The 12,500-nt window shown below is 45.4% G+C and overlaps 1 protein-coding gene across 2 annotated transcripts in view; it reads left to right on the top strand.

Moving 5' to 3' along the window:
• The first annotated feature begins 2,951 nt into the window (after window positions 1–2,951).
• Window positions 2,952–12,500, top strand: part of LOC119595838 — an 11,860-nt gene continuing 2,311 nt past the window's right edge. Inside the window, exons 1-3 of one of the 2 annotated variants that reach the window (XM_037945027.1) lie at window positions 2,952–3,098; window positions 9,756–9,942; window positions 10,113–12,500. The exon at window positions 10,113–12,500 is cut by the window's right edge and continues 2,311 nt beyond it. In XM_037945027.1, the coding sequence (XP_037800955.1) occupies window positions 9,770–9,942; window positions 10,113–10,818 (879 nt within the window). In that variant the 5' untranslated portion in view covers window positions 2,952–3,098; window positions 9,756–9,769 and the 3' untranslated portion in view covers window positions 10,819–12,500. Of the gene's footprint in view, window positions 3,099–8,957; window positions 9,245–9,755; window positions 9,943–10,112 lie in introns of those variants that run through there. The other variant, XM_037945026.1, reaches the window with a different exon arrangement.

Here is a 12,500-nt window from a genome sequence, read left to right as displayed (position 1 = left end):
CACCATCGAGGATATCAATTTAAGTATTACATCGAAACGACATTCTTGCACGAATTATATTTTCACTTAAAGATGCTCTCCTATCCTTGCCCCAACGACACTGCGCTCCGCCTCTCAGGTTTATATAACCCATGAACTTCTGGTGTCTGTGGGACAACCAGATAGAGACACGGAGTACTCTCTTACTTAAATGCATTTTTTTCTGAAAAGTAGTGTGTAAAGGACGCTCAAAAACTTATTTGCAATCCTTTTGTTCCAATTCTTATATACCGATTGTGAGCTGAATCCGAGCAAATATTGGAAAACGTTTCCTTCATAAGCATTTGCTTCTTCGGCTGAAAAGCCATCAGGGAAAATCATGGAAGTTAGACTTCTGCACATAGTAGGGTTACACTAATAAAAAAGGTTAACTTCTTCCGCTTACTATATACGTTTTAGCGCAACTCTTAAAAGCAAAGCAGACCATCTTCTCCCGTTCTTACTGGGGAAAAACTGAAGGGTAAAGCGGCGCGGGAAGAAGCGGGAAAACGGTCTTCGCTTGTCCTGGGTCTGGGACACTTTGTGGCCACGCGCTTCGGAGGCACCCTTATGATCTGCCTTGGAGCGGAATCACCACAAATAACATCGTGACCAGATGACGCACATCGCATGAAAACAATGATCAGCAATAGATAAACATCTGAAAAATACTCATACATGAAAAAAGAAACCCGCCAAAGGATACCTCTGCGTGTACGTGCTAAACCCCACCACCTCCGACCATCCGCGTCTCCCCCTTCTCCGCCGCTGCCTCCTCCCTCTTTCACTCCTTCCCCGGGTCGTCCCTCGCCCTCCTCCCTCCCGAGACTCCCCACCTCAGGATTAGGGGAACCCACTGTGGGAGGCCATGTCAACTAGGGTTATCAATACACTTACGTTGCTCGGGATGTCCGTGGGATCTCAAGCGCTCATTACGTTTTGTGAATACCGTTGTTTTGTTTTTTTTCTTTTTGTTAGTCGAAATAAATGTTTTTAATCTCGTTGACATGGTAGTCTGGGTTCGTTCTCATTTGGTATACCGCCATAGTAATGGATATTACGAATCAATACAAACACCATTAGAGTTGTTATACTTATTAACATCTCAAGAAATGAAGGCTTCCCACGTTCCTTTCCGTGCTGGCTAGCGGAGTAGTAGAGCAGGGCTGCCAATCGATCTGGTCCCTAGTGGTAACCCTGCCGTTGCCTTATCATGATCCTTAACTACCTGTTGTCCTTGTGCGATATAGTCTACAGGTTCTAACCGCTTGTGATGTGCACACCAGATACCAAAGGCAGACATGTAACCGCAAAACCAAGGATTTGCCTATGCAAAAAAAAAAAAAAAAAAAAAAATATATATATATATATATATATATATATATATATATATATATATATTGTGTGTGTGTGTGTGTGTGTGTGTGTGTGTGTGTGTGGTGTGTGTGTGGTGTATGTGTTGGTGTGTGTGTGTGTGTGTGTGTGTGTGTGTGTGTGTGTGTGTGTGTGTGTGTGTGTGTGTGTGTGTGTGTGTGTGTGTTGGTGTGGTGTGTGTGTGTGTGTGTGTGTGTGTGTGTGTGTGTGTGGGGTTGTAGTGTGTGTGTGTGTGTGTGTGTGTGTGTGTGTGTGTGTTTGTTGTGTGTGTGTGTGATGAACATACAAAACACGAACATGCTGTCTTTCAGTAGTATAAGATGTCGTTCGTGTAGCTTGATGTAGTTAGGCGTTGATGGTTGTACTTTCGCCGAGGTTATGTTTATAACACGACCCACCGACATGGTAACAAACTTTTGGAAGCTGCCCATCCCAAATGCGAAATAAAACGACAAAAATCAGACAGAATAACATCTGACTGATAATAAGCCTCGAACAACCATCAGGGCGACAGACTGCACGACCAAAATCAAACATCAATGGCGGACATATATCCCCAAACCGTAGAACGAGCCGACAATTTGTTTAGATTGGTCGAGGAACCAGTGTGAGTGGGGGTGGTGGCCGTGGTGGGGTTTGGAGGGAGAGACGGCTGGGAGAGAGGAGCGTGGCCTCCCCCGTCGACGGTCGGGCCAGAATGAGCCAACCAGCCAACGCACGGACGCACTAACCCTGCCTGGCTCGCGCTGCTATATCTCAACGCAGATAGATAGAGATAATACGTACGATTGGCAGCCAGGATTATGGCAGGACATCGAGCTGGTTTTGATATTGGAGAACATGGTGTAATTTCTTGAGTTAACTGAAACCAGTAAAATCATATGTAAAGGAAGGGGGGAGGGTTGCGTGGGTGTATCCGGTATTCGTCAGCGCATGCAGTATCTTAGTGGAATATGTCAGCATGCACGTAGCCATATGAGGAAGCAAAGTTTGGTACAACCTTGCTATTGCTCCTCGACTATCATGGAGTAATAGGCACTAATCATGCTATTAAGTAAATCGCTGTGAAGACTTGACGCTCACCAATAAACCTTATCGCATCTGCGAAACTCTCTACAGGAAGAAATCGGAGATATTTAACTCATTAAGTGTGTCAATTTATTTTTATCTTCCTTAAACGCACTAAATAATGAGCTTTTATGTAAATCTCCCAGCAAAAACCATTACAGGCCAATCCCTACCATAGGTATTCCATACACGCTTTCACTGGCTTTGTCCTTGGTGAACGGCCCCGGAGGTTGGTACCCCTGCTCGGCTCACCACTAGGATGGGTGTAGAAAATGGAGAACAAAAGTAGACATCATCCATGTCATTAAAATGTTTCCATGAATAACTAATAAAAGAATATTTTTTCGTTATATTTCCTAGAATAAATCATCCTAATTGTACATTATTGAATATTAAAGAGCTCTTAAATACCTGCAAACCCAAGATCGAACTCGCCGTGCCCGTTTTCTATACGTTCTTCCCGTGACGTTTTGCCTGCAGCAGCTGGTCAGATGTTTCAGTTTAGATTAGGCAGCCAGACTGAGTAGACGTGTTACAGCTCAGCTCGTGGTTAGAAAGTTTGTGTGAAGAAGAGCATTCACTGGAAAACATTCTGAGGTTTCCATTTGGATTATACATCATATTCTGAGTGTTTTAAGGTGTGTTAAGTGCATTTGTGATTATTTTGTCCTAAGTTTTGGCTGTTTTGAAGTTTTGAGGTGATAGTGTCTTTGTGTGACAGTTTTGCTAGAAGACAATGCCGTACAATGGACATCTTATTCTTATATTATGTTTTTGTCGCTGGTGATACTTGATAGTACATGTAATTACAGTGATATGTTGTACTTGTAAGTAAGTTGGATTATTCTGAAGTTGCGAACAGAAATGCGTAAGTACAAGACGTGATTGAAAAAGTTAAAGTTTCTTGGATATCTACAGTGTAACTTTAAAGCTTTGTGCTCTAGTCTATAAGCATAAATTTGCAGCTCATTTGAGATACAAATCTAAAGGATCTAGTAAATATTAGTGGGGAGGATAAAGAAAAAATTTAAGTTCAGCGCCAGACCACGCCATCGACTGGTCATTAGTGAAGAGTCAATTGAATGAACGTTGTTGCTCACAGTGACCTGGTATATGGAAAAAAGGTTCAAGTTAATGGTGTTCCGATGTAGGTCCTTCAGTGATGTTTTAATTTTGCAATAGAATTTGTGCCAATTGTGGGAGATTAATACCATTGTATCCGGCTTTGACCCGCAAGCAAGTGTCAGTGTAAGATAGTCAATTAATTTTTTATGGGATATCTACTTGCAGTATGTTTAATATTATGTGTCAAGAATACGTACAAAAGCGAATTTGGGGAACGAAATCGTTATTAACGCTAAACTGATACGGTCTTGGTGTTTGTGGACTCTGATTTTTTCCACACGTGTTCATCATCTTCCCTCAATACTTTCGTGGTTGTAATTTTATATTACCACCATCTGAGCATGGGCGAAAGAGCTCGCAAGTGCCTCCTGGTGAGCGTGAGCCATGAGCAAAGCGAAGCCTGTGGAGCGCCGTGTGTGTGTGCATGTGCCAGGGCGTGCGGTCCCGGACTGAGTGTGTCTGGCTGTGGAGGACCGAGTTTCCGTATAACTCGCCAAGTGGGTCGGCCGATCTGCTCCCCCAACCTTATGTTTTGGTGAATTTTCCAAACGTTTGAGCAACCTTCTCAACTGTATACCTGCTGACCCTTCGTGTGACTTTTTTATGTAACTTGTGTTTTTCTTTTCTGCGTGGCTGCTTTGGAGATTTTGCATCTTCGTGATGCTCTACTGAGTGAGACTCTAGCAGCGTGTGTCACACTGTTGAAGCGGGGCCAATTAGGTCGAGGGATGGGGATTGGTGTTGGTGCTGCAACAGTTTGTGTGTCGTCACGCCGGGCGGGTTGTAGAAGACTTTTTCTAGTTGTTTTGCTTGTCATTTGTTCTAGCTGTCTAACCTTGTTACCGATCAAACATTTAGTGTTTAACCGGTGTTTGAATTGTTTTGTTGTGATCATTCATAACTAGTTTACAGGCAACACATGATATTATACAGCACATCTAAGTAAAAAGCCACTCAACGTTGTACGTTGTCTGGTCAACACTGGTTTCTCAGGCCTAGCTAGGCAGTGTATATCTGATATATTTAGGAAAACTCAGCGTTGTCGCTCCCATCAGGACACGGAAGCAACCAGGATGCCTCAGTGCTTCAAGGCTGTTCCGTTGTTAGAAGCCTGCGGAGAGGTGGGGAGGGGAGCGGCGGTGGTCACCCGGCGAAGGACGATCTCCCCTTTTCGTCTTTAGCCAGACTCACTCCTCTATTTATTTTTATATTTATTAAGCAGTGATAGATTAGCAGTGTGAGTCTGGAAAAGTGTTTGCAGCGTGATTTGTTGCGTGGGGCAGGAGTGGTTGGAGACCAGAGAAAGTGTTGGTGATGGCACAATGGGACGGGTGGGGGCCTTTGGAGAACTCGTGGTCTTTGCTGGCGCTCTTTTGAAGGTGGATTTTAGAGACAGAATTATGCTTTAATACATTTTTTGGACCATTATTACGTGTCTTAATATCTTTAACTAGTATCAGGAGTGTAGATCTCCGTGAAATATTCATGGAATTTTGATATATTTAAAGTATGAAAGCTATACAAATATGTAATAGGTCCCTTGCATCTATGTCGTCCGTCATGTGCTTTATTCATGTCCATCTTTTTCAGGATGACCGAGTGGGTTGCGTAGAATTTACCACAGTGTTTAACTTCCATGCCGTTTAAATGCCTTGGCGATGTGTTCTTGATTGCTTGTACAAATGATTTGTATAGAACTTGTCGATTAAGTGTTTCCTCAGTAACATTAACGATATCTTACTGAGAAAGTTTTATTAGCTGTATTAGCTCGTCATTTTTCTAATGAAATGCTTATTACAATAGCCTCCTTAGATGTACTCTGATTTGCCTCTAGCGGGGGTCCTAACGCAGTAGTTTTTCTCCGTCTTTCTCTTCCGCTCACCACCCTCAGTCAGCTATGCCACCCAGACGTCGCCAGTGCCCCGCCTCGGCAGCGGTGCGGCGTCCCTGCTCGTGTGTGAACCTGGCCCGCCTGACCCTGTCCCACTTCCAACTGACACGTGCTCACGGACGCGCACACGCGTGCTTCTACGCACATACTACTATGTTGTTCGAATGTAGATATATTAGGCAGAAAGCAGGATTCTTTATTTACAACTGAGCCAACCGGTGCCAACATATGTTTCATTGTGCATAGGTTCGAATTAGCTTATGAGAGGGAAACTAACTTCCCCGGTTTATTTCCGTGCTTGGTCATCCCGAAATCCAGTCGCGGTAAGTCAGGTGTGAGAGTTCCCCAAGGACGCCCTGCACATTCTTTCGGCCGCCGTCAGCCCCTCTACCTCCTCCCTCCTACCCCGCCCCCCAACAGGACCCTGCACGCTTTGACCCACATCCCGGAGGCCGCGACCCACCACTCGGCCTAGGTCCACGACGGAAAGGAGGAGCTCAGCGTCCGCCTGCTATCCTACCTCAAGTTCAGGGGCTGTTTGAGTGGTGCATATTTATCCTCTGCAGTAGATACACGTTAAAGGGGGGAGGGGGGAATCGGTGAAAAAGAGGAAGGAAGAAGTCCTTAACAACTGGAGGATGTGGATGACATTCGAGTAGTGCACTGGGTGTTTCCGTAGAATTCTGAATCGTTAAACCAAAAGTGACACGCTTAGAGAGGAAGGCATGTTGGGATATTCATTATATTGATAAAACCGCATTGTAGAAGTTTCCGGGGAAGGCGTAAGGAGAATTTTGAAAGCCTCGTTCAGGCGCTGCTTCAGTTATATGCTATAATGTATTAGAAAAGTGAGAAAGAGAAAACGAGATTTACTAAGGGGGGTTCTTAGGCCCGCGGGTCGGAGGACCGAGTAGGTTGAGTTCAGCTAATACTGAACCGCTATATGTTGACAGTGGGAGGAGAGCAGCTCGGAGTGCATTGGTTTAATCTTGCCGTCTGCCGTTAGGTTTGCATTAGAGTCGCTAGCTTTTTAAACAGGATTATGCTTGGTGAACTAGTTGTAACAGTGTACTAATGTTATATTTTATCAGCTCAGCGCGGGGAGAGAGAAATGAGATGAGAAGAGAAGAAAAAGGAAAGAGAGATGATGGGTGGGGGGTCCAGACGGTGCCATCAGCCGAGGGAGGAGGCGGTGGTGCAGTACGATAACCTCCATTTCCTGGCAGCGCGTGTGTTGCGTGCTTGCGACCATATGAGAGTCTAGTAGCAAGACAACCGCTACTAGCCATATCTTTCATGCTGTTTAACCACTGCTGACCCTCCGTAGTCTACTGCATTACATGATTTCATAATTTCTTTATATTAGATCTACCCTTAGTTGCTATGGAGCTATAGGTTTGTGATTTAGGAAAATTCGTAATTACATTTAATTTTATTAGAAGGCTCGACGATTATGTGCTCACAGAAAGAGTTTGCACGACTAATAACTGAAATAGTTTATCAGCAGTGAGGTTGCGCACGATATGCATCTGTGTCCGTATCTTTATGTCGAAATGTGTTAGCGAAGTCTGTAAAGAAATTGTTCATAAATATTCGAAGGAAAAAGTTACTTAGCAACTCGGGTCAGCTGATGGCCAGGCGTACCAACCCCAAGAGCTCGGTAGCGTGGGAAAGTTGCTGTTATTTAAACTGAAAAGACTTATCTCAACACAGTCTTATTTAGTCATTTATATCTTGAGGGATTATGTATAAATAATAATGGCAAAATTGTTGTTTTTTTGTTAGGCTTAATTATCAGTTATCGTTAGAGTAATCAATTGCCTTTCATCTCACCGAGCACTTATTATTACAGGTTATTTTACTTGTGCATCGTTATTTTTTTCAGTATTTATAAAGCTTACATTCTATTATAACATAAGCTAAGTAGCGAAAACATTCTAATTGATTGACATTCATGGAAGAATTTTCCTCATGCGGTCGACGCTCTTGAGATCATTTTATATTCGATTTTAACGGTCAGTGCATGTAGCACATATATAGAATACATTTCCTTCATGGAAAGATATGTGATAGCGGATATGTCGCGTCTATTCCATACATTCGACCGGCCGTGACGAGACAGTCGAGGAAACTCTCTCCTGTACGACATGTTTTCCGGGACCTCACCGCGGCCGACGCATAAAACTTCAAAACTGGCAACTGAGCTATAGTGGGATGCTTGTCTGTGATGTAAGGGCTTTGCTTTCATAGAGGACAAGGGCTAATCATTATTGAGGGAGAGATAAGTAAAAGTAAACAAAAAGAAAAGAAACAGGAGAAAAACTTTTCTTAATTGTGTGTGCTTCAACGCCGAGAAATGATCGAGCTTCGCAGAATTTTCCCCATCAATTTCACGCGACCTCGGGACAAGTTTTTTAAGATGTCAAAATGCTAGCTTCAACGTTGATATCAGTTGTGCAGGACAGGACAAGTTTCTCGGTACGCATTTGAATATAGGAAAATTCGTGGATGTTGCAAGTGGTCGAAAGACGGACTTCCCCGAATAAATGCGGGATTCTAGGAAGTCGACAAGATTCTCGTAATTTATTGATATCTTGCCGGTAGATTTAAAACTATTTAATTATTTTTGTTTTCCTTTAAATTAGACTTGATGTTGATTTAACGCAAAACCTAAAGTGGTCAAAATTGAGGGGAAACATAGAAGGGTGATCGCCGTCAGCACGTGCGACCAGACGAGCTGACCGTAAGCCACAAGGCCGTAGGACGCACAAGGCAACAAGGAGGAAGGCGTTGGGGTATATGGGAGGGGGGGGTGAACGATTTTTCCCGCGACAGTCCGTTCGGCCACGCCTTCCAAATAACGTTTTTGGGTGACCACGCGCAGAATGAGTAGTGGGGAGACATGGTGAACTGTCTAACCCTCATCCATGTATCAGTCATGAATTGCTTTACCAGATGCGCATCCGCGTTTCGGCACGTAGATGGCGAGTTGGTGGTAGAGGAAGGGCACGCGGGGCATACGAAGCCTCCTGGTAGTAGGAGCAGTTCTGGGGGCTCGAGTGACGTCATTGTCCCTTATTCCTAGGCAGGATGTCCGTTCCGCAGAGCGGGACATTCCACAAACTCCCGTGTGAAACACGGAGTTGTTCAGCTCGTATCAGAAATCATTGAATTTGTTACACTTCTGTCTTTTTAACAGTGTACAGGTAATAAGATTATATAAATCGCGTCTGTGTAAGTGTGTGCACCTGGGAAATCACTGCAAATCGTGTGCAGTTACACTGATGTGACGTCACATAGTTGTTGACGTGCCCGGGTGACGCTAACGTGACGTCACTGGCTAGTAAGCTTGTCATTGGTCCAAAAGGGGAAAACACGCCTCCCCAACCTGATCATGTCATCCACTTTCGTTTTCTACCTGCACGCTTCGTTCAGACACCGGCGGGAGCGCACGGGCATAGTGAACGAAACTCAGAGAGAATTCCTCAGCGCGAGCTTCAGGTTGCGTTTCGCAGTAAAGGCAGAAGCGTCACAGGCTGGTAGCTGCTGGCCCGGGTTGTGGTGGTGCATGAGAGGCTGACTCAGATAGTCAAGCAACAAGTGTGCGTACGGACGTGCGGCTGAGAGCTCCGTCCCGCACCTTAGAATAGTAGTGGCCTTCCGTTCATTACGCGTACGGATAGTGAAGAGTGAATACATTTAACGGTTTCATACGATCTTTTCGTTCGCCCTTTACACAGGGTGACATGGTTACTCTTAGACAACGAGGTACGGAAACGATGCACTTGTTTTTAAATTTCTGATGGTTATTCACGTTTTTAACAACTTCATTATGGGCTATGCTGTTGTGGCGCGAGTCACTGTGACTGGAAAGTTTTATGGTGTGGCTGATGAGGGCTAGTGAGCAGGAAGTGTGAAATAATACTTCATGTTAGTACTTGTCACCCTCTTATTGAGTGAGTTGTGAGTGTGCAGATCTTGCTATTCTCTTGGTATGAACAGGTGTTTAGGTTTCACATGCAGGACCCTCTAAGGTTGTCCGAAAGTTTTTAGTGTAGATAGATATTAGCGAGTGAAACTGATAATGAACTCAAATCCGAAACGTGTCCTGGATTTGTACTTAGTATCTTTCAGCTATTCAGACTATTGTCGATCTTTATAGAGTTTTTAAAAGAAAAGTTCGCTAGAAATTATTACTGCCACATAAACTGTTTGCATGAAAACCCAATTGTACTTCGCCACTGTTACTAACTAATTGTATCTCTTGTTCCGTGTACAGGTGTTAGCCCGACTATGGCCATCGACGCCAGTGGAGTTTGGCCAAGCGCAGCTGGTCGTCGCGGCAGCATCACCAGCTACAAGTTCCGTGTTCGGGAGGAACGCAAGAAAGTGATCCGCATCTCCAACGCCAAGTACCGCACCATAGAGGATCACGAGAGCGGCCTAAGGAGATTTGTACTCATCAGGTGAGTCATGCGCTCTTTATCGTTGTGTACGTTTCTCTATCTCAGTAACTATCAGTTTTACTGATTATCAGTACATGTTTCTTCCAGGGTTCTTTAATGCCTCCTAGTATGTGGCGTGATTTTTTTCCTTGGAGCAGAGCCTGACCTTGTTTTCCTTGTCTCTTCCCCAGGAACACTCTGAGACGCCTGCAGCGCGAGGCTCGCGAGGAGAAGTTGGCTCGTCACCGCGCTGGTGCCACGAATGTGTCGCCGTCCTACCTGTCTGCCTCTCGGCCCCGCTCCCCCTCCCCGCCCTGCGACATGCAAGTGTCTGACGTGCTCAGTGTGTACGGCCAGCCTGCCCCCACGCCCATCTCCGCCCTCGAGGAAGACGACCCGGTGCCGGCGCCCAAGAGGCCCAGACTCTTCCTCGATGACGACAAAGAGAACGAGCGTGGCTCTTGCGAGTCGCGGCTGATGGAGTGCGGAGTGGACGACAAGGACGACTCCAGGATCATTGTCGACGACACGCAGGAGATCCTGCGGGATCTGTACGAAACTTTTACGGGAGAGTCAATCAGCGCCCAGCCCCGCCCCTCGACGCCCACGCCGCCTCGCCCAGACACGCCATTCGCCGCCCCTGCCTACTCCTGCACCCTACCTTCCACCACCACGCCCTCCCTCACTTCTACAAACAACAGTAGCAGCTCCAGTACCAATAATAACACTAGTAACTATACAAACAGCTACAGCAGCAGTATGGGTACCGGGGGCAGCAGCTACCATGACTGGGGCAGGACACAGCAACAGCAGTATGCGTGTGGCCACGCCTCGCTTTTGGGAAACGACCTGCAGTCCGTTGTGTTCCACAGCCTCATTGCTTCGCTCGAGTCGTAACGCGCGATGTGTGCTGCTGATGAAACCCAGCAGCAGCAACAGCAACAGTAGCAGCAGCAGCAGTGACAGCGGAGGTGGTTCTCCCCCCCTCACGCTGCCTGCAGTGCCATGCCAAAGAGGTGCAATCACTGGCGGGTGGCCCCCAGAAGCCGTGTGATTTCATCAAGTGTTCCCAGCTGTGATCTTACCATTATTAACGCGGAGCTCTGACTCGTCCAGTGCCTGAATGTTGCGTCACCCGCGAGCGCCCTCGGAAGAGGAGCCGCCTGGCGAGGTGGCCCGGTTCGTCTCGTAGTGTTTGCCGGTGCTGATGGTGACGGTGTAGAAGAGGACTTTCGTCTTCAGGAAGGGTAGGCAAGACTCCAGGCCGCTGCCACGCCTGAGGAGGCAGGGTGGCTGGAGCAGCACCTTCAGTAGTGTGACTTTGGTGAGCCTTCCTTGATTAATTACCTGATGAGGAAGGGAGTATCCGTGGACATTGTATATTATTACAAGATCATTCACTTGCATCATTCATCGCGAGTCGCTCTCATGACATTCATTGAACGAGATCAGTGATATATATATATATATATATATATATATATATATATATATATATATATATATATATATATATATATATATTCGCACACAGACACGTACATCATCATCGTCACATTCTTTACATGGTCATATCATCGCTGTCGTTGTCTTAATCATCACCGTCAGTAGTTCATCCTCGCCACAATTACCCTCGGCAGTTTAGTCTCAACCGAATTCTTAGTTCTCCCTTCACATTTGAGGGTTTGGCCGCTTAACTCAAATCTTATAGTCGGTGGAACGCCCGATGAAAGAGAAAATTGAAAAAAGGAAAGTTTATCTCAAGGAAATCCTTGAAGATTTTTTTTCCTACTGGAGACAAAGCCACCAGCCCTTTTCAATTCCGCTCAAGTGGAAGGGCTGTTCTAACTGAGAATTTGGAAATGCCTGCAAGTGCTCGCCTATACAGCCCCGAGGGAAGGAGGCAGAACGCAGCAGGGCCCATGACAAAATTATGCCAAGGTTAACTTTCGAAAGGCATTGTCCCCCCCCCTCCCTATCTTCACTGTCGGCATTACATTCCCTCTTCCAAAGTAACTCGAAGCAACTACATCAGTGAAAAGTATATATATGTATTGTTCTAATTTAATTGATATTACAAAGATGTTGAAGCTTCGAGAGCAGACCGCCTCCCCCCCCCTCTCCCCTCCCCGTCGTGTAACTTTCACCCCCCCCCCCCTCCCCGACAAAGCCTCTTCCCTTACGGTCTCTTGGGCTTCACTTGCGGGCCGTCAACAGGCATTCGGTTCGTCTAGTCTTCAGTCTATCCGTGGAAGTCGGAAGTTGCTTTCTTGACGGCGGTATCCAGCAGACTTGGTTATAAATGAACGTAAAAGGGAAAAACGTGCAAATGCGAGATTTCGAAACAAAAAAGGTGATGTCAGAAATCTTTGGGTCTCGCTGTATTCACCTAACGTTTTTTTGTCTGTCGACTTCTGTAATATATTATTTTGTCTTTCTTTGTATATATGAATGTGCATATGTATATGTAACTTAAGCAATGCTTTTTTCAGTTTCGTTTCTGATCACAATGACTTCAACTTTGTTTCTGTATTTTTGTATGTTTGTTTTTTATCGAAAGGTTGTTTGTCCTTGGTTAT

Source organism: Penaeus monodon, chromosome 36, assembly GCF_015228065.2.
Source record: "Penaeus monodon isolate SGIC_2016 chromosome 36, NSTDA_Pmon_1, whole genome shotgun sequence".
Lineage (NCBI taxonomy): Eukaryota > Metazoa > Arthropoda > Malacostraca > Decapoda > Penaeidae > Penaeus > Penaeus monodon.
This window is presented reverse-complemented; position numbering and strand designations above follow the sequence as displayed.